The 25,462-nt window shown below is 47.1% G+C and overlaps 1 protein-coding gene across 1 annotated transcript in view; it reads right to left on the minus strand.

Annotated features, from left to right (window-relative positions):
- The window catches only part of RYR3 (ryanodine receptor 3), a 680,585-nt gene that overhangs the window by 540,586 nt on the left and 114,537 nt on the right, over positions 1 to 25,462 (minus strand). Inside the window, exons 8-12 of the mRNA XM_066572425.1 lie at positions 9,819 to 9,912; positions 8,296 to 8,370; positions 7,744 to 7,900; positions 5,346 to 5,510; positions 366 to 487 (exon numbers count right to left, since the gene is read on the minus strand). Of these exons, the coding sequence (XP_066428522.1) occupies positions 366 to 487; positions 5,346 to 5,510; positions 7,744 to 7,900; positions 8,296 to 8,370; positions 9,819 to 9,912 (613 nt within the window). The remainder of the gene's footprint in view (positions 1 to 365; positions 488 to 5,345; positions 5,511 to 7,743; positions 7,901 to 8,295; positions 8,371 to 9,818; positions 9,913 to 25,462) is intronic.

The following is a 25,462-nucleotide window of genomic DNA, read 5'->3' on the forward strand; positions in this document are numbered from 1 at the left end:
GATGACTATTTTGGTGACTCCTCTTGGCGTTTCACAAAAACTGCTTTCAACTTTACAGAAGCATCAGCAAAACTACAATCATGTTATTCTTTATTCTTAGGTCAGTTTTGTAAAGTCATTCATGTATTAGCCTGATAATTATTAATATAGTATAGTGGACATAGAGCAAAAAAATGAATAAAGCGGCTCGGTGTGGTACACCTAATTGGATGGTACGTTTATCACATTTAATACACAATATCTGCTTGAACTACTGATGAGAATTATTTTTCTTGTGTCCTTTTAAGAAACTATCAATAGATAGATGAATAAAACTCTTTATGAAGTGTGCAGCGAAAATGGAGACACTGCTGAGCAATCTGTACCTGATAAACTGGCTAAACAGGCCTGTGGTGTTACGAATGATTCGAGCAGCTTGGGACTCTTCATGCTGACACTTCTGTAATGTGACACCATCATCCATATGGCCTTCCTGGTGCAAGATTGCCTGTTCAGATAAAAGCAGATTTAAGAATATAAATGTCTTTTAAGATATAGGAAGCTGAACGCTGAATTTGGTAAATCAGGATACTTGTGTTTTTTTATGCACAAAGGCTGGGCTCACACAACCGGGTCGAATTCTGCATGTGGGAGGCCCGCAGCGGATCCCGGCTATGAGTCCGGCCGGTGACCTGTATTGCGGATGACTGTAGAGGTTCGCAGGCGGTCATGCCCAATACAGGCTTGTATTTCCCGCAAAATTGCTTTAGTGATGACACGGGTACCTGCAGCCCATATGGAATGTTAATTGCATAAGGGCTGTGGGTCGGACACCTCCATTGACATCAATGGAGGCTGCCCATGTGAAATCCACAGTAAAATAGAGCATGCTGCTATTTCCCTCGCAGAATACACAATTCATATCTGCAAGTGGGAAGGAAAAATCGGAAATACATATCTTTCAATGACCGCATTTTACCACGTATTATCTGTGCGGACTGTAGAGTCCGCAATTCAAATCCAGTTGTGCGAGACCTGTCAAAGGTATATGTAATAGTGGAGACAGTAGTCTCTAACTCATAAGGGCCTTTTAGACGAGCAGACTACAGATTGAACGAGCAAGGGACGTCTTTGATGTGGATGCACTGTGCAAAGTGTCTTGTCTTCCATTATGTGTATTGCACAGCATGTAAGAGGTTAATGTCTGAAAAAGCTGGGATATGTCTGGAAATGTATCTCTCTAGTCACATCATGTCTGCACCCTATAAATGTGAGTGATTGGGGTGTGGTAAGGAGTGGAGTTCCTGATCTTCAATGGTTGAGAAAGGAGTGGAGAGCAGGCCACATGGGGGTACCTTTAACCCTCATGTGGTGAAGTATGGAAGAAGAGAAAAGGTATTCTGAGGCCTTCCATGCCAGGAGCCACCTCTGATGAGAGAGAGAAGTGAGGAGTCTGCCATGCAGTGCTGTCTACTAGAGTACAGATTGTGTGTCAGTGGAGTGTTCCGTTCCCTCGTCCTCCTCTAGAGTGTTCCCTGTCCAGGAGCGGAGCTCTGCAGATAACTGAGACTGCAGGCCCGATATCATCCTGTGTTATCCTCCCTGACCTTTCGCTGCATACTGAGGTCTATGTACCATGTAGACAGCCCCTGATGCTACAATGTGACTCGTTATTAGAGCCAGTCCAGCCCTAATTCTTCCTGTCTTCTTTGCTATTAATTAGTGAAAAACTCTTTCAAGGAACTGCATTGTCAGCAAACAAGAAGGTGGGGAATTAGCCCAAGTGTGATGGAGGGAAAGCAATCTATCATGGATAAAAAATCCAACACCTTAAAGGGGCAGTACCAAGGTTGGCTTTTATCACCTATTCACAGGATAGGTAATAATAGTGTGATTGGTGGGAGTTTCACTGTCAAAACCTCGACCAATTCCAAAAATAGAGTACGGTATCTCCCCTACTTCTCATTGTGGGCTTACTACACCCCCCCCCCTCCCCCACAGTGAGGAGAAGATTAAATGGAGTAGTAGTCACACATGTATGGTTGATGCTCCATTTAATCTGACGTCATTGCGCTGAGTGCAGCGAGCCCGAAGTGGCAGAAGATGAGGACATCACAGGGTTGTTCTCAGGATTGGTGGTAAGATATGCACTGATCAGACTTTTATCACCTATCAATAGGTCAATCTTGGTACCACCCATTTAACAGGGAGCCAAGTTTGATCTTTTCTATGGAGTCCTCTCTTTTTATATATCGCACTACATGAGTGAAGAGTAAGAAAGTGGTACAATCGTTTGTAGCATCAATGTCACCTCACCGTGGGCTAATGCTATGTTCAAATGAGGAAACTGAACAATAATAGTTTAGTTTAAACGCAGCCAACGACTGAATGATTAACCAGGATTGGGCGCTTCTCGTTTGTCGTTCAGTTTCAGCTGACATAAAAATCAGTGCCGGGTTGTGTATTATCGGGCAGTTTAAACACTGATTTTTCAGTATTTTACATAGGAATGATTAGTACACCAGAACTGCATGTTTCTCAATGAGCATCATGTAGTCTAAACACACTCCCTGAGTGCAAATAATCCACTGATGTCGTCACCAGCTCGTTCACTCAGGCAAACCAGAATCGTGAAATTCTCGGCCCACGTAAAAGGGGCATAAGAAATGTTCTACGGGGTTGTCTACAGTTACTCCAAAAGGACAGGGTATTTACTATTGAAATAAGTCAGTTTACCACTAAGCTCCTACATCCACAGCATTATAAGAATAAGCTTTCCGTAGGAAAGTCATCTATGCTTTTCTCTTCCATAGTCATTACCTTAAAGGGGTTGTCTCGCGGCGAAAGCGAAAATAAATTTTTTTCACTTACCCCCGCATTCTGCCCTGTTAAAAAGAAAGCATAGGTTAGTTTTTTAAAAGCACATTGCACTTACCTGCATCAGCGTTCTGCAGCTTCTTCTATTCTTCTTTTAAAGATGGCGCCGCTGGTCTTCTCCCACGGTGCACCGCGAGTCTTCTCCCATGGTGCACCGTGGATTTTCTTCTCCTTCCTTGCGTTCCATTGCCGATTCCAGCCTCCTGATTGGCTGGAATCGGCACACGTGACGGGGCGGAGCTACGATGACGACGCGGTGAGCAGCTCTCCGGCACGAGTGGCCCCATTCACCAGGCAGAAGACCACACAGCGCAAGCGCGTGTAAGAAAGCAAGAAGCCAGCAAAATTAGACGGAGCCATGGAGACGAGGACGCTAGCAACGGAGCAGGTAAGTGAATAACTTCTGTATGGCTCATATTTAATGCACGATGTACATTACAAAGTGCATTAATATGGCCATACAGAAGTGTATAACCCCACTTGCTTTCGCGAGACAACCCCTTTAAAGGAATTTTCCCACTACTTAAAATTGCTCGACAGCCAATCTGTCCTTCCTGGTTTCTGCTGACCAGAACATGTGACTGCTGCAGCCAATCACTGGCCGCAGTTCACCTTCTATAGCCAGTGATTGGCTACAGCAGTCACATTTCCTTTGTCAATAGCAACCAGGAAGGACAAAGGGATTGTGAATAGAGATGAGCGAGCATACTCGCAAAGGACAATTACTCGATCGAGCATTGTCCTTAGCGAGTACCTGCCCGCTCGGCAGAAAGGTGAGTTGCGGCCATGATGAGCAGGGGGAGCGGGGGGGGGGGGGGGGGGAGAGGGAGAGAGAGATCTTTTCTTCTTTTCTTCCGAGCGGGCAGTTACTCGCTAAGGCCAATGCTTGATCGAGCAATTGCCCTTAGCGAGTATGCTCGCTCATCTCTAATTGTTAAAGGGGTTGTCTCGCGAAATCAAGTGGGGTTATACACTTCTGTATGGCCATATTAATGCACTTTGTAATATACATCGTGCATTAAATATGAGCCATACAGAAGTTATTCACTTACCTGCTCCGTTGCTAGCGTCCACGTCTACATGGTTCCGTCTAATTTCGCTGGCGGCTTGCTTTTTTAGACGCGCTTGCGCAGTCCGGTTTTCTGCTCTGAGCACGAGCCGCTTCAGCGTGCTCGCCGCTACAGCTCTTCTGCGCATGCGCAGACGAGCTGTAACTTCTCGGGAGCGCGCTGGAGCGGCCATTCTGCTACCATCCTCTCTTAGAGGAAGGTGCAGAAACTTGAGCCGCCCAGCAGTGCCGAGAAGCCGCCCAGGTAAGTGATGGGTGACAGACTGACGGGGGGTGACGAGTGACGGACTGCCGCTGTGGCCCCGGAGCCTACCGCTGTGGCCCCGGAGCCTACCGCTGTGGCCCCGGAGCCTAGCGCGGGGGCGCCGGGGCCTAGCGCGGGGGCGCCGGGGCCTAGCGCGGGGGCGCCGGGGCCTAGCACCGGTTACTTGCTGCCTGGCGGTGGGTGACTGTGGCCCAAGAGCGTGTGTCGTGGTCGGCGGCCGCGGTGGGTCCGGTCGGCGGCTGCGGGGCGTCTGGTTGTCAGGGAGACACAGCTGGTAGCGTCTCGGGAGCGCGCACGTCGGGCTACAGCAAGCGACGGGAAAAGAGCCGGCGGCCATCTTGGGGAAACTTTTTATAAGTTGCTGAAACACTGGAACTGTAAGTAGAAACCGGCTAGAAAAGTCATTTACACGGGTGCTTAGTAATGTATGCTTAATAAGGGGGACTGGGCAAAAAAAAAATTTCACTGCTTCCTCGAGACAACCCCTTTAAGCAATATTATTTTTACAGGAATTCCACTTCAAAGCCTCTGAGATATGATCTATTCTCAAACTCTACACCCATTTTTAGCCCAGTAGTTATTTGACTCACCTATGTCTCCCTATACAAAGAGCACCCATCCTTGACGGTTCATATAACTTGCCCCCTTCATGCTACTGCCCTTTTTATTTACTCTGGTGCTACATAATAGCAAATGCTGAAGATAACCTGGTTTTCCCTAATGTGGTATTCATTGTCCATTATGGTCCGATCCCATACATCAGTGGGATGCACACAGTCTCTCTCGTTGTTGCAGAGCTACAAATGACAACTACAGACTGTTAAGGAATTACTGTAGAGTAAATGTTTTCTTTAATAAATTAGATAAAGTATTTTATACCAGAAAGACTCATCTACTTGTTTTACTTGTTCGGATCTGACAGGTCTTCTAGTCCTAATTAGGATTTTCTATCTCTGACTCCGCAAGCTTTTCTCAGACTAGCAGAAGCATTGTCAATAGATTCTGTATGAGAAACGCCTGCAGTTTTGATCTTCTTTTTGGGAATGTGGTGCTTAATTACTTACTATTTTTATATACTAAGTAATTCACTTTTACATCTCCTGTGAAATGAATACCCAAAATGAAAGTGCCTATGTACATAATATGCATACTTACTCTTCTTTTTAGTGGTCCCAGTCGTGCTGTCTTGGCATCTTGGGCTTTATAGGTCAGCCACAGGCCGCTGTCTACATGTTGAATAAAGCAAATTGAGTCTCCATACTTAATCTCTGGAACGCCCATTCCATCAATGTCTCGCTTTAGGGCAGAGTCCAACTTTTCCTGCATTGAGAAGAAAAAGGCAATTTGCATAACACAAGTATACAGTATTTATATGCATCAGAAAATATTTGGATTTAATGTGAATTTAATATTTTAAAAACATAAGCGTAAAATGGGAACATTTGTATTTAAAGATTTTTAATGGTAAATGACGTAAAAATATTGTGATATAAACAGTGAATCTACGCCATGATTATCTGCAGTATTCACATAGACCCCAGTGTGAAAACTTCACAAGGCTCCAGAAACTGCAAGTAGATCCAAAGTTTGTTTATTCGGCTCTGGTTGTATAATTACAGTCCCAATGAAACGCTGCATAAATTGGTAGCCTGTGACTCATACTTTGTTAGCAAGCGGTTCAGCTAAAGCGGACTAGCAAAGAAAAAGACTGTGACCTTTACAGGAACAAGTTAATTATACAGAGTTAAATCCTATAAACTCCTCCTTAACAATAATTTATTTTGTAAATGCCAAGATCCTGCTGCGTTTAACCAAAATTAAGACAGAGAGGTGGCTAAAAAAATGTCTAAATGACACGAGAACACTTCATTATTATAGTGCAGACTTGTAAAGTGCAGATCTGTAAAGTGTAGGGTCATTCCCAGCAAGCAGGATAAAGACTGTGACTGATTCCTGCAGATTTCATCCTTACACCCCAATTTAATACCCTGCAGGTGAAAAACAAAGAAGAGCTGCCTTGTGTGAATCATAGCTTTAGATGGTTTAAAAAATATCCAGATATCAGCACTGCTGGTAATATGTATCCCATCTCCTAACTAAATGTGACAAGACTTGGATTTGGCTGTCTCTGTAAGTCTCATTGAAATGAATGGAGTGGCAGTGCACATGCTTGGCTGGTGCTCAATTCAAGTCCATCCTCAAGGGCAGGGGTGCAGTCAGAAGCAGAAGGGGATGTGGTGGAACCAGTGGTTCAGACTCCTGCTCATCAAACTTTTGTCACCTATCCTGTGGATGGCCCCTTTAAAGGGGTTCTGTCTTTGGAAAACAAAAATTCTATACTTATCTATTCCTCCCCCCATCAGTCTTTTTACCGCATCTTCTCCCCATTGATCTTTTCTCATCTCCTGCAGTCCCCTGGGTCATGTCACCTCCAACTGGATGATTCTTCGTCTTCCGGTGACAAAGCATCTATTCTCTGCAGTCTCCTTCCTGCAGGGCAATGTACGCTACGTCACTAGTTACGTAGCATTTATGCCCCAGCAGGGGATGCCGAGCTGTTGTCTAAACTGCGCATGCACACTGTCTCTGCAATAGTATATGAACTCTCGCGGTGAGACAGCATGCATGCACAGTCTCGGCAATAGATCGCATTCCATCCTAGGCAATGAATGTTACATCACTGGTGACATAACCTACACTGACGTGCCGGAAGAAGAATGCAGAGAATGGACACATTATAACATAATGGACACATAAGAAGAGGATCCAGTCAGCTTGCGCTGAGGTGACCCGGGGGACTGGGGAAGATCAGCTAGGAGAAGATGCTTAAAGAAGGCTGCCTGGGAAGAAACCGCTAAGTATTGATTTTTTTTTTAAATGACAAAACCCCTTTAAGGGTGAATGCCCATGGACGGATTATCGCGGAGGTCAGACACCCGTCGCAAATTCCGCAGCAGTGTCTGTCCATAGACATGCTGTGGTAAATGATTCACCCATGCCCACAAGTGGAATTCAACCGTGATTTTCCACTCGCGGGGGAGAATCGCAGCATGTTATATTCTATGCGGAAAATCACGCGGACGGCTTCCATTGCAGTCAATGGAAGCCGTCTGTCCCGCGATACTTCCACTGTAAGCACAGCGGAAGTACTGCGATAATCCGCGTCACCGCCTAGCGCGTTATGCGCTGCACCGCACATGCGCGTCGGCTCGCTGGGCGAGATACTCGCGGCGGATCCGGAGATGAGTACGGGGTCTCTGGGGAATGCCGTGTCTGATTCCGCTGCGTGGGCATGAGCCCTAACTTGGGGTTGCCTCAGATTCTATATAAAGGATCTGTTCTTTTCTCAGGGACCTCAAAAGTAAATGTGAGCAAATAAATACTTAGAATCGTACATTTGTTATGGACATTATGTCAGGAAAATACATTTGTTACTGGTTTATCTCAGAACGGGGTATGAAATGTAACGTATACGGTTAGTTTAACTCACAATGTTTCATTACCGTGCATGTTTTTTCATGCTTTGTAAGCTCTGAGGGCAATCACTATTTACCTTTGATGCTCTGAAACAGAATGCTGAAGACTTAGTATCAGACTTTGCTCGATCTTGTAGCACCAATCCTTGGTCCTCTGTCAGTGCCAAATACTGTCCAGTTGTAATATGCCGCAGGCGGAATGTCTGCCCCCATCTGATGTGACTCCCACTCCAACTGCAGAAGAAGAGAGGTTTAGAAAACGGGATTCCCTCAGAGGGTGTGCTATGAGTAGAGATGAGCGAGCGTACTCGGATAAGCACTACTCGCTCGAGTAATTGGCTTTATCCGAGTATCGCTGTGCTCGGGTCTAAAGATTCGGGTGCCGCTGCGGCTGACAGGTGAGTCGCAGCGGGGAGCAGGGGAGAGCGGGCGGGAGAGAAGGAGAGAAAGATCTCCCCTCCGTTCCTCCCCGCTCTCCCCTGCAGCTCCCCGCTCCGTGCCGGCACCCGAATCTTTAGACCCGAGCACAGCGATACTCGGATAAAGCCAATTACTCGAGCGAGTAGTGCTTATCCGAGTACGCTCGCTCATCTCTAGCTATGAGCAAAGAAGGAAATATATGAGGGTACCTTATTCTGAGGGGTTCCACTCTCCATAATGACCTAGCACGAACACCGGCTCCTCCTGCTTCATAATTAACTTTCCTAGCAAGAAAAAGGCACACATATGTTTATGAAAAGAAAACGGAGTATTTTATGTATAGAGATTTAGTAGGATCCAGTTTGCAATTTAACAATTTGGGACTGCTGTGTAAATCCATATAACATTTGGCATGCTGAGTGGCAGACCACCGTCAATCACCTACAGATGGCCTTTACCAGTGATGGCAAAAGTTTTAGAGTGCCCAAACTGCAATCCAATACCCACTTATTCATCGCAAAGTGCCAGCACGGCCATTTACACGGGACGATTATCGTTCAAAGTTCATTCAAACAAATGAATCTGAGCGATAATCGTGCAGTGTAAATGCCAAAAAATTGCTCACTATTAGTTTGCAGTTAATTACCGATGATTTTCAGAGATTAAACAAATGGGGTGCGCAACTGTGCTCGCTGCTACAGAGCATAGTTGCGCATGAACCAGGTTTTTTTTTCTCTGACTTTTCAAACTTTGCGCTAGTTTGAATAAAAAAGCTGGAAAACAGATTCTGCCCTATCTTTTGTTGTCACCAGTACTTTTAACGGGCAAGAATACCGCTAGTGAAAACGAAACCATTGAAATCAATGGTTTCATTTTTACCAGTTATATGCCCGTGATAATCACAGCCACATAATGGGACAAAATGACGCCCATCTGTTTAAGCCCCTAGCCAGCATAAAAACTATCACTGGCTTCCTGCTCAGCACTTCACTTCTGAACAACTGTTTGTTTAAAGTGAATGGAGGCGGGCGGAGGGATAATGCTCCCCGGCTGCTCTGCCTCCATGCCTGTAGCACTTTCAACCATGCTAGTGATACTCGCTCCTGTGTAACAGCACAAGGGCGAGCATCACTGGGACGCACTGCCAGGCATCATTTACCTGACAGCTTGTCCCATCTAATTGGGGCAGGACTCTGCCTGTGTAAACGCTCTGCATGAGCGCTAATGACCTTGGTGCTTATGCAGTCGTTTATCCTACTGTTGTCTGTGCTGGGGTGACTGTGCACGTGCCCACAGAGAGGGCTCTGAGTGCCTCTCTGGCACACATGCCATAGGTTTGCCATCACTGACCTATACTAAGTATAAGTCAGCAGTAGCTAAAGTTCTGCCATACCCCTTTCTTTCATAGACTATAACACAGCAGGTTACTGTTTGATTTAGCAAGAAAAAGAATGTGAACATATTGTTTATGGCACTTTTTCATGTGTCAACAGAATAATATAAACTAACAGCATTTCTACATAGTATGTGGATCCAAGTATTAAAAGGTGCCTAATCTTACTTACCAACAGGCCCAAAAGAACAGATGAAAATGGACAGAAAATATCCATAGCTATAGACTGAATGGCTGATGTTTTGCTAGTGATCACATTCATGGCTTTATTTTGACATGTTTTGTTATGTTTTATGACCAATTTTCATCCCACTAAATCCCAATTTCCCTTAATCTAACCTATGTTGAGCTTCTGCTGGGTCAGTAGATGGGATTGTCAAACATTCATCATGACCATGGAAAAACCGGACCACATGTCCACCGAGAAGATACCCTGAAATATAAATGGGAAATTAAATCAGGACACTCTTGTTGTGTTATATAGAGAATAAAATATAAACAAATTCCGTAACTTGACAAAACTCAAAAACGTATAACGTGTAGTTTAAAGGAGTTGTCCAGTTGTAAACTTTTTACAGCCTATCCCTAAAATAGGTTATCAGTAGTAGATTGGCATGAGTCTGCTGCCTGGGATCCCCATCGATCAGCTACAAGCTGGGCATTTGTGCTTGTGCAATGAGCAGATTTCTGCAGGAAGCATACAGCTCCATTCTCAATGTAGTAGGCCAAGTTTCCATTAACTTCAATGGCTGTAGTACCAAGTGTGGGAGATATCCTATATGTATTTTATGTATTTTTGTAAACTGTGAAGATGCTATGTTGTGTTTCCAGTCTGAACCACTGGGGAAGGGAACATCACCCCCCCACCTCCACAAGAATTTAAGGATTGTCCATAAAACTGGTCAAACCGGTTCTAACTGGCAAAAACCTATCTAGGAATGCTTTGTCTTGGTCAAGCAGAGAGGAGAAACAGGATGTTCTTCTCATGAGACCAAATTCAAGAATGAACTGAGCGTGCTCACCGAAGTTCCTCCCAGATGGATGACATCACAAGCTACCTCACAAATACCTCCCTCTGAGAACGACCAATCAGCACGCTAAATAATGTAACTGTGTCCTAAATTGCCTGACTTCCTGTGTTGAAACTTATTTAAGTTTTACCCGCGCTTAATAAAGACAAAGACTCTTTTGGGACACATGATGTAAGCCGTGTGGTCTTTGAAAGGCTCTCCAGGCCTGCACATATTATCAAATTTGGAACGCACAGTATATCGAATAGCGAATTTTGCGCTAACACAAGCCTGGCCACTACAGCTGGACTGAGCTGTCTGCTTCTTGACGAAATCACGACCATACATTGCTTGGGACTATTTATACAGGTATAGGTTCCTGATGATTAATTATGGGAATTGTGAAATAACATTGTAAAAAGGGTAAAAAAAAAAAACAAATCAGCACCCCAAACATATTTTTCAAAGATTAAATAAAATAAATGTGGTTCAGTACAATAAAAGAATCATATGTATCCTCTTTCCTTGCTACCGTATCTTGCTGAAATACTTACATTTCTCAAAGTATCATAATTAAGATTTTTAATCACATGGTAAAAATTGTAACTGTGACATTTGCTGAAGACAAATCAAATGAGAGCAGAAGATCAGAGCTTAAAAAAAGGTTACATAGATGTGACACTTATCAATGTGCGTCACAGCCGCATCCTCAGGGCATTGAGCTCAACATGATAAGGATAAAAACAGAAGGATTTTACTGCTCCTGTCAATTTCAATGTTAATGGTAGATATGGTGTTTCAGGCCATTTAATACAAACTGTGGTTCAGATGAACTCTTTGTGCCTTACAACCAAAGAACAGAGGACTCTAATCTAGCTGCATCTCTGGAGTTCCGGACCAAGACTGTGAGACAGAAATAGGAGGTCATTTTACTTCCAGAGCTCCATTAATGGCTACTCTAATAACTCAAGAAACTATTTTTTATTTAGATTATTATAATAAATGCACAAGCTGTAGCAGCTTCCTATACAGACATTTTGTTCTGTAGTATTGTAAGGCTGGGCTCACATGGGGTGGATTTGCCGCAGAAATTCCGTCCGGAATTTCGCCGCGGCAGATCTGCCTGCGGCCGCTAATCCCGGTATTAGCCAGCCATGTGGACGAGATTTCTGAGAAATCTCGTCCACACAGGACAGCAAAGCCGGCAGAAGCCGTCGCTGCGGCGTGGATTAGCCGGCTGCAGCATGTTCATTTTTTTTCTTCTTCCGCTGCGGCCACACTCTCCTCTATGGGAGCGCCGGCCGCAGCGGAAGAGCGAGCAGCCAGGCCGCTTCAAAACCCGCAACTAAGTGCCACGGGTTTTAAAGCAGCGCTTGTCCCAGCGGAAATCTCGCGTTTTTTCGCTGCGGCCAAACCACGAGATTTCCACCGGGATTCCGCTGTGTGTGAACCCAGGCTAAGAATAATTTAAAGAGGTATTCCCATCTCAGAGTTATAAAGGGTCCAGCCATTGAAAACCCCCTCAAACCTGGGACTAAAGGGAACTAATTCAATGCTATGACCCCTTCACTGTTTTTCCCAGCACAGTGGTGCTACCAGCCACCTGCTATACAGGGAGCTGGAGCCAACTCCATCTACTTGAATGGAGATGTGCTGTAGTTGCCCCGCACATCTGAGTGCTACAATGTAAGGAAACAGTTTGAAGGGGCTACAGCCTTCATTTTCGGGATCAGTGGGGGATCTGGTGGTCAAGTCCCCCATAGATCATTACATGATGGCATAAACTAGGGATATGTCATTACTTTATGAGGTGTGAATACCTCTTTAACCCCTTAGTGACCGGCCTATTTTGCACATTAATGACCAAGCTATTTTCTTAGTTTTTTCACCGTCATGTTGGAAGTGCCACAACTTTATTTTTTTGTTGACATAGGTATACGAGGGCTTGACCTTTTGAGGGACAAGTTGTATTTTGTAATGACACCACTTTGGTGTACATATAATGTGTTGGGAAACTTGTATTTATTTTTGGGGGGGAAGCTGGGAAGGGGGATATAAAAAAAACAACACAAATTCCACCATTGTTTTTTTGCTTATGTTGTATTAGCATTCACTGTGTGGCAAAAAAAGCATCACATCATTATTTTCTGGATCAGCGTAATAATGGCGATACCAAGTGCATATAGTTTATGTGTTACTACTTCTACACACTTTTTCTTTTTCACGCCCGGCCGATATACACTGTCCCTCTCTGCTGGGGGAGGAGGCGGGATGGGACGGGAGCAGGGCAGAACTTAGCTCTGCCCCATCCCGACCCTCCCATTGCAAATAGTGGCGAGGGGCAGAGAGGGGGCAGGAACTCAGTGCACAGCTCCCGTCCCACCTCCTCCCCCTGCAGAGAGGGACAGCGTATATTGGCCGGGCGTGAAAACCCGGCCGATATACGGACATCTGGATAAGCCCTGAAACACTTTAAAAAGTTAAATTGTTTCCTTATTGCTGCACTACAAGACCAGAACATTTTCATTTTTTCATCGACAGAGCAGAATAAGGACTTATTTTTTTGTGGGACAACCTGTAGTCTTTAAGGGTATCATTTTGGGCTGCAGATTACTTTTGTATCATCTTTTATTATGCTTTTTGGAAGTAGCACCTACAGAGCTCTGTCAGGTATTATTATTTGCGAGAAGAGTTGTATTGATACCATTTTGGGGCACATGCGACTTTTTAATCTCTTTTTTTGCAAGGTGGAAGGACCAAAAATAGCATCAGATTTTGATTTACTAATCTTTATATTACTTTTTATTGCTATGTTTTAGTCCCTCAAGGGCACTTAAAGATATGATTGTTCAATTGCTTGCATAGTACACTGCATTACACTGAGCCTGCAGAGTCTGTCCTATCCAAGAGAGGAAGAAGCCAAGCCAAAGAGAGAGAGGGACTTTCTAAGGGCACAAGGCAGGAGAAGTACTGGAGGGAATGTATATTTTATCTAGAAGTCTAAGCTCAGTGAAATTAAAAATCTAAGAGGGATAGTTAGCTCAGCAAGCTTGTTTTGCTTAGCCATTATTTAAGTGCTTTAAGGGCTGGATTTTTATTGAAGCAATGGGTAGGTTGATAGTGGGACCCATCACTCCTTCTCCCAATCCAGTATGGGACTTTACTGGTTCCTCAGTCAGCTCAGCTGTCTCCAATGAGCTTGTTACTGGGACATAAACATTTACAAGCTGTGGGAGATGACTTAGATGTTTGCCATTTGTGTATTTTCTGTTGTCAGCTGTGAAGATTTTAAGATGGGGATGTTACTTGTGCTCTAAACCTCTGGGGGAAGGGACCATCCCCCCCCCCCCCCCCATATGATATAAACAGGTCAGACTAGTTTGTCGACCAGCAGAAGACATTTCCAGGGCTCAAGTTACAGCTGCATGGCAAAAAGGAATGTCTTTGTGTTAAAGGACAGGAAATGACTGAAGAGAAACAGGAAGTATTTCTTCTGAACAGCAAGTCAAAAATTGAATAGAGCATGCTCAAGGAAAGCTCCTCCCTGGTGAATGAGCTCACAGCTACCTTACAAATACCTCCCTATGATAATGACCTATCAGAAGACAAAATGTTGTAAATGTATCTGGATCTCCCAACTTCCTATGTTTGAATGCCTATATAAGCTTGCTTCCCGCCTGAATAAAGCAGATGTCCTTTGATTCACATACACAATACAATACGTGAATCAAAGGACATCTGCATGTTTGTCTTTGGTTCTCCGAGGCTCGTATTAATCATATCTAATATGGCACCCCCACTATATCGAATAGCGCAAATTGCACTAACAAAGCCCAGGCAGTCTGGGTCAGAACCTGGAAGTGAACACAAGTCCCCGGTGAGCGTCTGATTGTTTGCTGACAAATGCTACATGTTATTGGTAGGTGAGCAAAGCACTGTCTAGTTAGTGCCCAGCCGGGCAGGTGTTTTATTTCTGTTTATTGCACAAGGTTTATGTGCTGCAAGAGGTCCTGCTTCTCCACTGATCTTCTGTTGCTGTACTAACATAAAGCTGGATGGACTATGTGAGTGACTGCGTCCTTACTGAACCACACTCGCAATGCAGGATATTGCTACTGTTTGTATGTATGCATATGTGTGAGTGTGAACGCTGCAGCACAACAATTAATTCTTAAAAGTTCATTGTTCTTAGGTTACGGAGAGAAGCCAATCGCCTCACATCATCACGGGTCCTAAGAGTAACCCTTCTCAAAAAGGACTGTATCTTGTAATCTGTGAACTATATTGCCATGTTATAAAACTAATCATTACAAAGTATTGTTACTACTGTTTCCCGATTACCATTATTTTCTTACTGCTTGAGTGAATATTGTTCATAGAGTTGAACTAATGTGTACAGGGTTAGATAAATGTAAAATACTGCTATAAATCCTGTATATATCTTTTGTAATTTCATTGGCTCAATCATATCCTGAGACATGTGTCGCACACCACACCGTGACAAGCTGAGTGAAACGGCAGACATAAAGGCCTTTGTCAGGTATTTGGCTGCCATGACAAGCCATCAGCACTTCACAGTCGCATTATGGGGGACAAGGGAAGCTCCTTTCCCCTGTCAACTGCTTATATGCCGTGATCGCTATTAAATCGCAGCATGTAGGAGGTTAAACAGTCAGGAAAGGAGGATTCTCCACTTCCAGGCATTACAGCTTGGAACCCAGCTGTCAGTGGGCAGCCAAACACCCAACTTGCTCCTACTAGATTACAGGAGCTGTAAACCCTCACCATTTATTTATGATGGCGCAGCATTAAAGCCCAGGACTAATCATCATATTTTTATGGCACTTAGTCACTAAAGGGTTAAAAATCATGGGTCCTTATAAAGTTACATTTAACACTGGCTTCCTTAAATTGGGCATAAAAATCTTTTGTGTCTCCCCTCCACGGTCCAGCTACATCCAACAATCTGCAAAGTACCTATATAGCTATGCGATGAAAATTTTTGCAATTCCACTGGTTCCATCATATCCTGAAACCTGTGTAGTGCACCACATGCTGCGACAGTTTTTGGCACAGTTGGCAGGATATGATGTCAGACACAAATGCACAGCGCAGGTGCTGACATAGCAGCAGCAGGCCCTTCAGTTAGTGGCAGAACTCCTGCAAGAGTCTTACCGGACACAATTTGACAGACACAAAATAATGCTCACCAATTGGGCAGCCCGATTACAAAGCCTCTTCAACTATATCACGTGAGTCTGCAGACAGAACTCACTCTGAACGCATTAGAAGAGGACACTAGAAAAACCGTGCTATTGCACCCTGAGGCTGAGCACCAAACCACTGACAGTATCATTAAATTGCTTGAGGATTTATATGGATAGACTGCTCTTTCCAGGAACCTGAGAGCGCTATTCTTCACACGAATCCAGAAAGAGGAATGCATCCTTCAATATGCAAATGCCCTCCAGGAAATCCTAGTTACAATCCAGAAAAGAGACCTTTGTGGGCTGAAGACTATGAGGTTAGTGGATCAGATCTTACAGGACCAATTTATCATTGGATTTTACAGCATCCCCTTAAGCCAAGTGCTATGAGTCCTTGCCGATCCATCACTAAAGGTGTTGCTGGCAGCCAGGACACAAGCTATGACCCTATGCTGTAAGGTCCCAAACTGCTGAAAAGCATGGTGATACTGAAAAAGAAGGTAGGGAGAAAATGGTGCAAGATCTGCAGACTGTATTTGCATTCAAAGACGAGTCAACCTAGTTGAAGACCCGACTGGGGCAATTTCCAGCCAAAAGTCTCCAATATGAAACACCACCGTATAAGCCTAGATGCCCATCTGCTGTGAGAAAGTGAAATATTCCCCCGCCCTGAGAGAGGTGGGCCAGCAAGATGACTGGAGAGGATTACAGTGCTGGCAGTGTGGGGAAAGGGGCCACTTCGACCAGGAGTGCCAAGGTGGATGGTGCGCCATTCCAAAGATCCATAAAACTAGATACATGTACAGTAATGGGGCATACTGTGAGAGAGGTGTTGTGACCAATGCTCTGGATGCCTAATGATTTGGATTGAGTTTAAAGAAAAAGACTTGATTGTCTCATGGATACAGGGTTGCAAGTAACAATGATGCTGGAAGCCTTCTTCAATGAACACTTCCAGGCCTTGCTTAAGCCGGAAAGAAAAACTGCAATTTAGCTGACTATGGCGAAGCATTTGCCAGTCCCATTCTCGTGAGTCACCTGGATGGAAGTGTAAATATTTGGCCAAGACATCAGTAAGAAAGTGCAATATTGTCTGCAAACTCTTCAGAGAGGCTGTTCCTGTAATCCTGGGCATGAATGTCTTGCAAGAATTGGAGCAGATTATATTTGCTAAACAAGGGCCCAGATACTGAAAAGAAGCAACATCCCATGAGCTGACACAGTAGGTCTTCCAACAGCTGATATGAGCATGTAAACTGCAGAAGAGCGCTCATGAATACAGGGCGGTGAAGACTGTTAGAGCCCCTGGAAAGACTGTTCTCTTAGTGGTGAGACTTGGCAGGTTGGGCCAGAATGTCCTGGTGGCCCAAACGTTGGCTGTAGTTCATAAGGGACAAGTTTTCATATGCTATGTTAATTCGGGGACTGAAGACAGTGCTCTAGAGTCAGGAATAGAACTTGCACGAGTCTATGTGCACCAAGCTGAAGCGATGAAGAGAAAAACAGTGTCCTTAACCCCAGTGGAGAGTAAAATGTAGGCCTTGGTTCTATCTAGGGAAGAGAAACCAACACCCTAATGGAATGAACAAGTCATTCTAGAGAAAACGGGGGCTAACTTGACTTCCTTTAGTGTTGAGCAGACTAAAGCGAAGGATAGAAGCATCTGGTTCTGTGTGGATTACCACAAACTCAACGCCTGCATCGTCTAAGATTCTTACTAGAGATGAGCGAACACCAAAATGTTCGGGTGTTCGTTATTCGGAACGAACTTCCCGCAATGCTCGAGGGTTCGTTTCGAACAACGAACCCCATTGAAGTCAATGGGCGACCAGAGCATTTTTGTATTTCGCCGATGCTCGCTAAGGTTTTCATGTGTGAAAATCTGGGCAATTCAAGAAAGTGATGGGAATGACACAGAAACGGATAGGGCAGGCGAGGGGCTACATGTTGGGCTGCATCTCAAGTTCACAGGTCCCACTATTAAGCCACAATACCGGCAAGAGTGGGCCCCCCCCCCTCCCAACAACTTTTACTTCTGAAAAGCCCTCATTAGCATGGCATACCTTTGCTAAGCACCACACTAGCTACAACAAAGCACAATCACTGCCTGGATGACACTCCGCTGCCACTTCTCCTGGGTTACATGCTGACCAACCGCCCCCCCTCCCCCCCACAGCGCACACCAAAGTGTCCCTGCGCAGCCTTCAGCTGCCCTCATGCCACACCACCCTCATGTCTATTTAGAAGTGCGTCTGCCATGAGGAGGAACCGCAGGCACACACTGCAGAGGGTTGGCATGGCTAGGCAGCGACCCTCTTTAAAAGTGGCGGGGCGATAGCCCACAATGCTGTACAGAAGCAATGAGAAATAGAATCCTGTGCCACCGCCATCAGGAGCTGCACACGTAGGCATAGCAATGGGGAACCTATGTGCCACACACTATTCATTCTGTCAAGGTGTCTGCATGCCCCAGTTAGACCGGGCTTTTTAATTCATAGACACAGGCAGGTACAACTCCCTATTGTGAAGTCCCTGTGGACCGACAGCATGGGTGGGTGCCAGGAAGCCACCGGCGGTACATAGAAATATCCCATTGCATTGCCCAACACAGCTGAGGTAGTAATGTCGTGCGTAATACAGGTGGGCTTCGGCCCACACTGCATGCCCCAGTCAGACTGGTGTTCTTTAGAAGTGGACACATGTAGGTTAAACTCCCTGTGGACCCACTGCCTGGGTGGGTGCCAGGAAGCCACCGGCGGTACATAGAAATATCCCATTGCATTGCCCAACACAGCTGAGGTAGTAATGTCGTGCGTAATACAGGTGGGCTTCGGCCCACACTGCATGCCCCAGTCAGACTGGTGTTCTTTAGAAGTGGACACATGTAGGTTAAACTCCCTGTGGACCCACTGCCTGGGTGGGTGCCAGGAAGCCACCGGCGGTACATAGAAATATCCCATTGCATTGCCCAACACAGCTGAGGTAGTAATGTCGTGCGTAATACAGGTGGGCTTCGGCCCACACTGCATGCCCCAGTCAGACTGGTGTTCTTTAGAAGTGGACACATGTAGGTTAAACTCCCTGTGGACCCACTGCCTGGGTGGGTGCCAGGTAGCCACCGGCGGTACATAGAAATATCCCATTGCATTGCCCAACACAGCTGAGGTAGTAATGTCGTGCGTAATACAGGTGGGCTTCGGCCCACACTGCATGCCCCAGTCAGACTGGGGTTCTTTAGAAGTGTACAGATGTATTAAAAACTCCGTGTGCACCTACAGCATGGGTGGCTCCCTGGAACCCACCGGCGGTACATAAAAATATCCCATTGCATTGCCCAACACAGCTGAGGTAGTAATGTTGTGCTTAACCCTTTCCAATCCAATTTGTATATGGTTTTCCTAGGGGGCTTACTCTTTTTCTGCCGTTATACAACGGCGCTATATGCTGGCTAAAGCCAGTACTGCATGAGCTGACACGTAGGATAGGCTCCGACAGCAGAGAGGCTGGCAATATACAGTAAGAGAACACCGACGGACGTCTACCAACAACGGAGCTGTACAGCCTTAAACCCTAATGTCTTCACAGGTCACACAGTGGACTGGAAAAGGTTAATGCAGGTGGGTTTCGGCCCACACTGCATGCCCCAGTCAGACTGGGTTTCTTTATAAGTGGAAACAGATGCATTTATAATTCCCTGTGGACCCACAGCATGGGTGGGTGCCAGGAAGCCACCGGCGGTACATAGAAATATCCCATTGCATTGCCCAACACAGCTGAGGTAGTAATGTCGTGCATAATGCAGGTGGGCTTCGGCCCACACTGCATGCCCCAGTCAGACTGGGGTTCTTTAGAAGTGGACAGATGTATTAAAAACTCCGTGTGCACCTACAGCATGGGTGGCTCCCTGGAACCCACCGGCGGTACATAAAAATATCCCATTGCATTGCCCAACACAGCTGAGGTAACGTCAGCTGTAATGCAGGTGGGCTAAAAATTAATTTGATTACACTGTAGGCGAGGGCCCACAAAAATTGCTGTATCAACAGTACTAATGTACATCCCAAAAATTGGCCATGGCCAGCCAAGAGGGCAGGTGAAACCCATTAATCGCTTTGGTTAATGTGGCTTAATTGGTAACTAGGCCTGGAGGCAGCCCAGTGTAACGAAAAATTGGTTCAAGTTAAAGTTCCAACGCTTTTAAGCGCATTGAAACTTATAAAAATTGTTCAGAAAAATTATTTGAGTGAGCCTTGTGGCCCTAAGAAAAATTGCCCGTTCAGCGTGATTACGTGAGGTTTCAGGAGGAGTAGCAGGAGGAGGAGCAGGAGGAATATTAGACACAGATTGATGAAGCAGAAATGTCCCCGTTTTGGATGGTGAGAGAGAACGTAGCTTCCATCCGCGGGTGCAGCCTACGTATTGCTTACGTATCGCTGCTGTCCGCTGGTGGAGAACAGAAGTCTGGCGAAATCCAGCCTTTGTTCATCTTGATGAGTGTTAGCCTGTCGGCACTGTCGGTTGACAAGCGGGTACGCTTATCTGTGATGATTCCCCCAGCCGCACTAAACACCCTCTCCGACAAGACGCTAGCCGCAGGACAAGCAAGCACCTCCAGGGCATACAGCGCTAGTTCAGGCCACGTGTCCAGCTTCGACACCCAGTAGTTGTAGGGGGCAGAGGCGTCACCAAGGATGGTCGTGCGATCCGCTACGTACTCCCTCACCATCCTTTTACAGTGCTCCCGCCGACTCAGCCGTGACTGGGGAGCGGTGACACAGTCTTGGTGGGGAGCCATAAAGCTGGCCAGGCCCTTAAAGACTGTTGCACTGCCTGGGATGTACATGCTGCTCGATCTACGCACATCCCCTGCTACCTTGCCCTCGGTACTGCGCCTTCTGCCACTAGCGCTGTCGGCTGGGAATTTTACCATCAGCTTGTCCGCAAGGGTCCTGTGGTATAGCAACACTCTCGAACCCCTTTCCTCTTTGGGAATCAGAGTGGGCAGGTTCTCCTTATACCGTGGATCGAGCAGTGTGTACACCCAGTAATCCGTCGTGGCCAGAATGCGTGCAACGCGAGGGTCACGAGAAAGGCATCCTAACATGAAGTCAGCCATGTGTGCCAGGGTACCTGTACGCAACACATGGCTGTCTTCACTAGGAAGATCACTTTCAGGATCCTCCTCCTCCTCCTCCTCCTCCTCAGGCCATACACGCTGAAAGGATGACAGGCAATCAGCCGGTGTACCGTCAGCAGCGGCCCAAGCTGTCTCTTCCCCCTCCTCCTCATCCTCCTCATGCTCCTCCTCCTCCTCCTGTACGCGCTGAGAAATAGACAGGAGGGTGCCCTGACTATCCAGCGGCATACTGTCTTCCCCCGCCCCCGTTTCCGAGCGCAAAGCAGCTGCCTTTATGGTTTGCAGGGAATTTCTCAAGATGCATAGCAGAGGAATGGTGACGCTAATGATTGTAGCATCGCCGCTCACCACCTGGGTAGACTCCTCAAAATTACCAAGGACATGGCAGATGTCTGCCAACCAGGCCCACTCTTCTGAAAGGAATTGAGGAGGCTGACTCCCACTGCACCGCCCATGTTGGAGTTGGTATTCGACTATAGCTCTACGTTGTTCATAGAGCCTGGCCAACATGTGGAGCGTAGAGTTCCACCGTGTGGGCACGTCGCACAGCAGTCGGTGCACTGGCAGCTTAAAGTGATGTTGCAGGGTGCGCAGGGTGGCAGCGTCCGTGTGGGACTTGCGAAAATGTGCGCAGAGCCGGCGCGCCTTTACGAGCAGGTCTGACAAGCGTGGGTAGCTTTTCAGAAACCGCTAAACCACCAAATTAAAGACGTGGGCCAGGCATGGCACGTGCGTGAGGCTGCCGAGCTGCAGAGCCGCCACCAGGTTACGGCCGTTGTCACACACGACCATGCCCGGTTGGAGGCTCAGCGGCGCAAGCCAGCGGTCGGTCTGCTGTGTCAGACCCTGCAGCAGTTCGTGGGCCGTGTGCCTCTTATCGCCTAAGCTGAGTAGTTTCAGCACGGCCTGCTGACGCTTGCCCACCGCTGTGCTGCCACACCGCGCGACACCGACTGCTGGCGACATGCTGCTGCTAACACATCTTGATTGCGAGACAGAGGAGGAGGAGGAGGAGGAGGATGCTTTAGTGGAGGAAGCATACACCTCCGCAGATACCACCACCGAGCTGGGGCCCGCAATTCTGGGGGTGGGTAGGACATGAGCGGTCCCAGGCTCTGACTCTGTCCCAGCCTCCACTAAATTCACCCAATGTGCCGTCAGGGAGATGTAGTGGCCCTGCCCGCCTGTGCTTGTCCACGTGTCCGTAGTTAAGTGGACCGTGGCAGTAACCGCGTTGGTGAGGGCGCGTACAATGTTGCGGGAGACGTGGTCGTGCAGGGCTGGGACGGCACATCGGGAAAAGTAGTGGCGACTGGGAACTGAGTAGCGCGGGGCCGCCGCCTCCATGATACTTTTGAAGGACTCCGTTTCCACAACCCTATACGGCAGCATCTCAAGGCTGATGAATTTTGCTATGCGGACGGTTAACGTTTGAGCGTGCGGGTGCGTGGCGGCGTACTTGCGCTTGCGCTCCAACAGTTGCGCAAGCGACGGCTGGACGGTGCGCGGAACTACACTGCTGGATGGGGCCGAGGACAGCGGAGGTGAGGGTGTGGGTGCAGGCCAGGAGACGGTAGTGCCTGTGTCCTGAGAGGGGGGTTGCATCTCAGTGGCAGGTTGGGGCACAGGGGGAGAGGCAGGGGTGCAAACCGGAGGCGCTGAACGGCCTTCGTCCCACCTTGCGGGGTGCTTGGCCATCATATGTCTGCGCATGGTGGTGGTGGTGAGGCTGTTGGTGTTGGCTCCCCGGCTGAGCTTTGCGCGACAAAGGTTGCACACCACTGTTCGTCGGTCGTCAGGCGTCTCTGTGAAAAACTGCCAGACCTTAGAGCACCTCGGCCTCTGCAGGGTGGCATGGCGCGAGGGGGCGCTTTGGGAAACACTTGGTGTATTATTCGGTCTGGCCCTGCCTCTACCCCTGGCCACCGCACTGCCTCTTGCAACCTGCCCTGCTGATGCCCTTGACTCCCCCTCTGAAGACCTGTCCTCCTGAGTAAGCGTTGCACACCAGGTGGGGTCAGTCACCTCATCGTCCTGCTGCTCTTCCTCCGAATCCTCTGTGCGCTGCTCCCTCGGACTTACTGCCCTTACTACTACCTCACTGCAAGACAACTGTGTCTGATCGTCATCGTCCTCCTCACCCACAGAAAGTTGTTGAGACAGTTGGCGGAAGTCCCCAGCCTCTTCCCCCGGACCCCGGGAACTTTCGAATGGTTGGGCATCAGTGACGATAAACTCCTCTGGTGGGAGAGGAACCGCTGCTGCCCAATCTAAGCAGGGGCCCGAGAACAGTTCCTGGGAGTGTTCCCGCTCCTGAGCAGGTGTTATTGTAGTGGAGTGAGGAGGCTGGGAGGAAGGAGGAGCAGCAGACAGAGGATTCGGATTGGCAGCAGTGGACGGCGCAGAACTGCGGGTAGACGATAGGTTGCTCGAAGCACTTTCTGCCATCCAGGACAGGACCTGCTCACACTGCTCATTTTCTAATAACCGTCTCCCGCGTGGACCCATTAATTGGGCGATGAATGTGGGGACACCAGAAACGTGCCTCTCTCCTAATCGCGCAGCAGTCGGCTGCGACACACCTGGATCAGGAGCTTGGCCTGTGCCCACACCCTGACTTGGCCCTCCGCGTCCTCGGCCGCGTCCACGTCCTCTAGGCCTACCCCTACCCCTCAGCATGCTGTATTACCAGTGATTTGATTTCACAGGCAGCTAATAAATTGGCGCAAGGCTGCAGGCCAAATATAATTTTTTCCCTTTTTTGAAAACGAAACGCCCCACTGCCTCTAGTGAATGAATAATCTAAGTTTAATAACTGTGCTGTTTTCCTGCTAATGTGTCACAGAACGTGAGGGTAGCAGAGTTATTAACTGTGGCAGAGCAGGTATTTTTTTTCCCAATTAAGGAAAGCAAATGGCGAAGCCAGGAGTAAAACGTAGCTGGGTGCGTATGATTTTTACAGGTTGCACACGCAGCCGACACGTGTCCACCGGCGTTAGTACGGACAGAGGCAGGACAAATAGAATTATTTTCCTTTTTTTTGCACCAAAAGGCAGCACTGCGTATATTCTATGAACATGAGAAGTTTAATAACTGTGCTGTTTTCCTGCTAATGTGTCACAGAACGTGAGGGTAGCAGAGTTATTAACTGTGGCAGAGCAGGTATTTTTTTTCCCAATTAAGGAAAGCAAATGGCGAAGCCAGGAGTAAAACGTAGCTGGGTGCGTATGATTTTTAGAGGTTGCACACGCAGCCGACACGTGTCCACCGGCGTTAGTACGGACAGAGGCAGGACAAATAGAATTATTTTCCGTTTTTTTGCACCAAAAGGCAGCACTGCGTATATTCTATGAACATGAGAAGTTTAATAACTGTGCTGTTTTCCTGCTAATGTGTCACAGAACGTGAGGGTAGCAGAGTTATGAACTGTGGCAGAGCAGGTATTTTTTTTCCCAATTAAGGAAAGCAAATGGCGAAGCCAGGAGTAAAACGTAGCTGGGTGCGTATGATTTTTACAGGTTGCACACGCAGCCGACACGTGTCCACCGGCATTAGTACGGACAGAGGCAGGACAAATAGAATTATTTTCCTTTTTTTTGCACCAAAAGGCAGCACTGCGTATATTCTATGAACATGAGAAGTTTAATAACTGTGCTGTTTTCCTGCTAATGTGTCACAGAACGTGAGGGTAGCAGAGTTATTAACTGTGGCAGAGCAGGTATTTTTTTTCCCAATTAAGGAAAGCAAATGGCAAAGCCAGGAGTAAAACGTAGCTGGGTGCGTATGATTTTTACAGGTTGCACACGCAGCCGACACGTGTCCACCGGCGTTAGTACGGACAGAGGCAGGACAAATAGAATTATTTTCCTTTTTTTTGCACCAAAAGGCAGCACTGCGTATATTCAATGAATAATAACTGTGTTGTGGCCCTGCCTATACAATTCTTTCCCTGCAGTATCAATGGAGGGTGGAATGCTCTGCAGAGGCGATTTTGAGAAGCAAAAAAAAATGCAGCACAGCTAACAGCAGCCTGGACAGTACTGCACACGGATAAATATGGCCCTAGAAAGGACCGTTGAGGTTCTTGAAGGCTACACTCACTCCTAACACTCTCCCTGCCTATGCAGCACTTCTGTCCCTAATGCCGGGTGCAACGCTCTGCAGAGCCGATTTTGAGAAAAAAAAAATGGCACTGCTAACAGCAGCCAACACACAGCTATCAGTGGCCCTAATAAGGACCTTTGGGGGGTCTTGAAGCCTACACTAACTACCAATTCTTTCCCTACAGCAGCTCCGGTACAAACAGCACTGTCCCTCACTAACTCACACGGCATCTGAGCCGAACCGCGGGAGGGGCCGACTTTTATGTTCGGGTGACACCTGATCTTCCCAGCCACTCACAGCAGGGGGGTGGTATAGGGCTTGAACGTCACAGGGGGAAGTTGTAATGCCTTCCCTGTCTTTCAATTGGCCAAAAAAAGCGCGCTAACGTCTCAGGGAAGGAAGTGAAAGTAACCAGAACACCGCATGGTGTTCGTTACGAATAACGAACATCCCGAACACCCTAATATTCGCACGAATATCAAGCTCGGAAGAACGCATTCGCTCATCTCTAATTCTTACCCATTT

This window comes from Eleutherodactylus coqui, chromosome 6 (genome assembly GCF_035609145.1).
Source record: "Eleutherodactylus coqui strain aEleCoq1 chromosome 6, aEleCoq1.hap1, whole genome shotgun sequence".
In the NCBI taxonomy this organism is placed as follows: domain Eukaryota; kingdom Metazoa; phylum Chordata; class Amphibia; order Anura; family Eleutherodactylidae; genus Eleutherodactylus; species Eleutherodactylus coqui.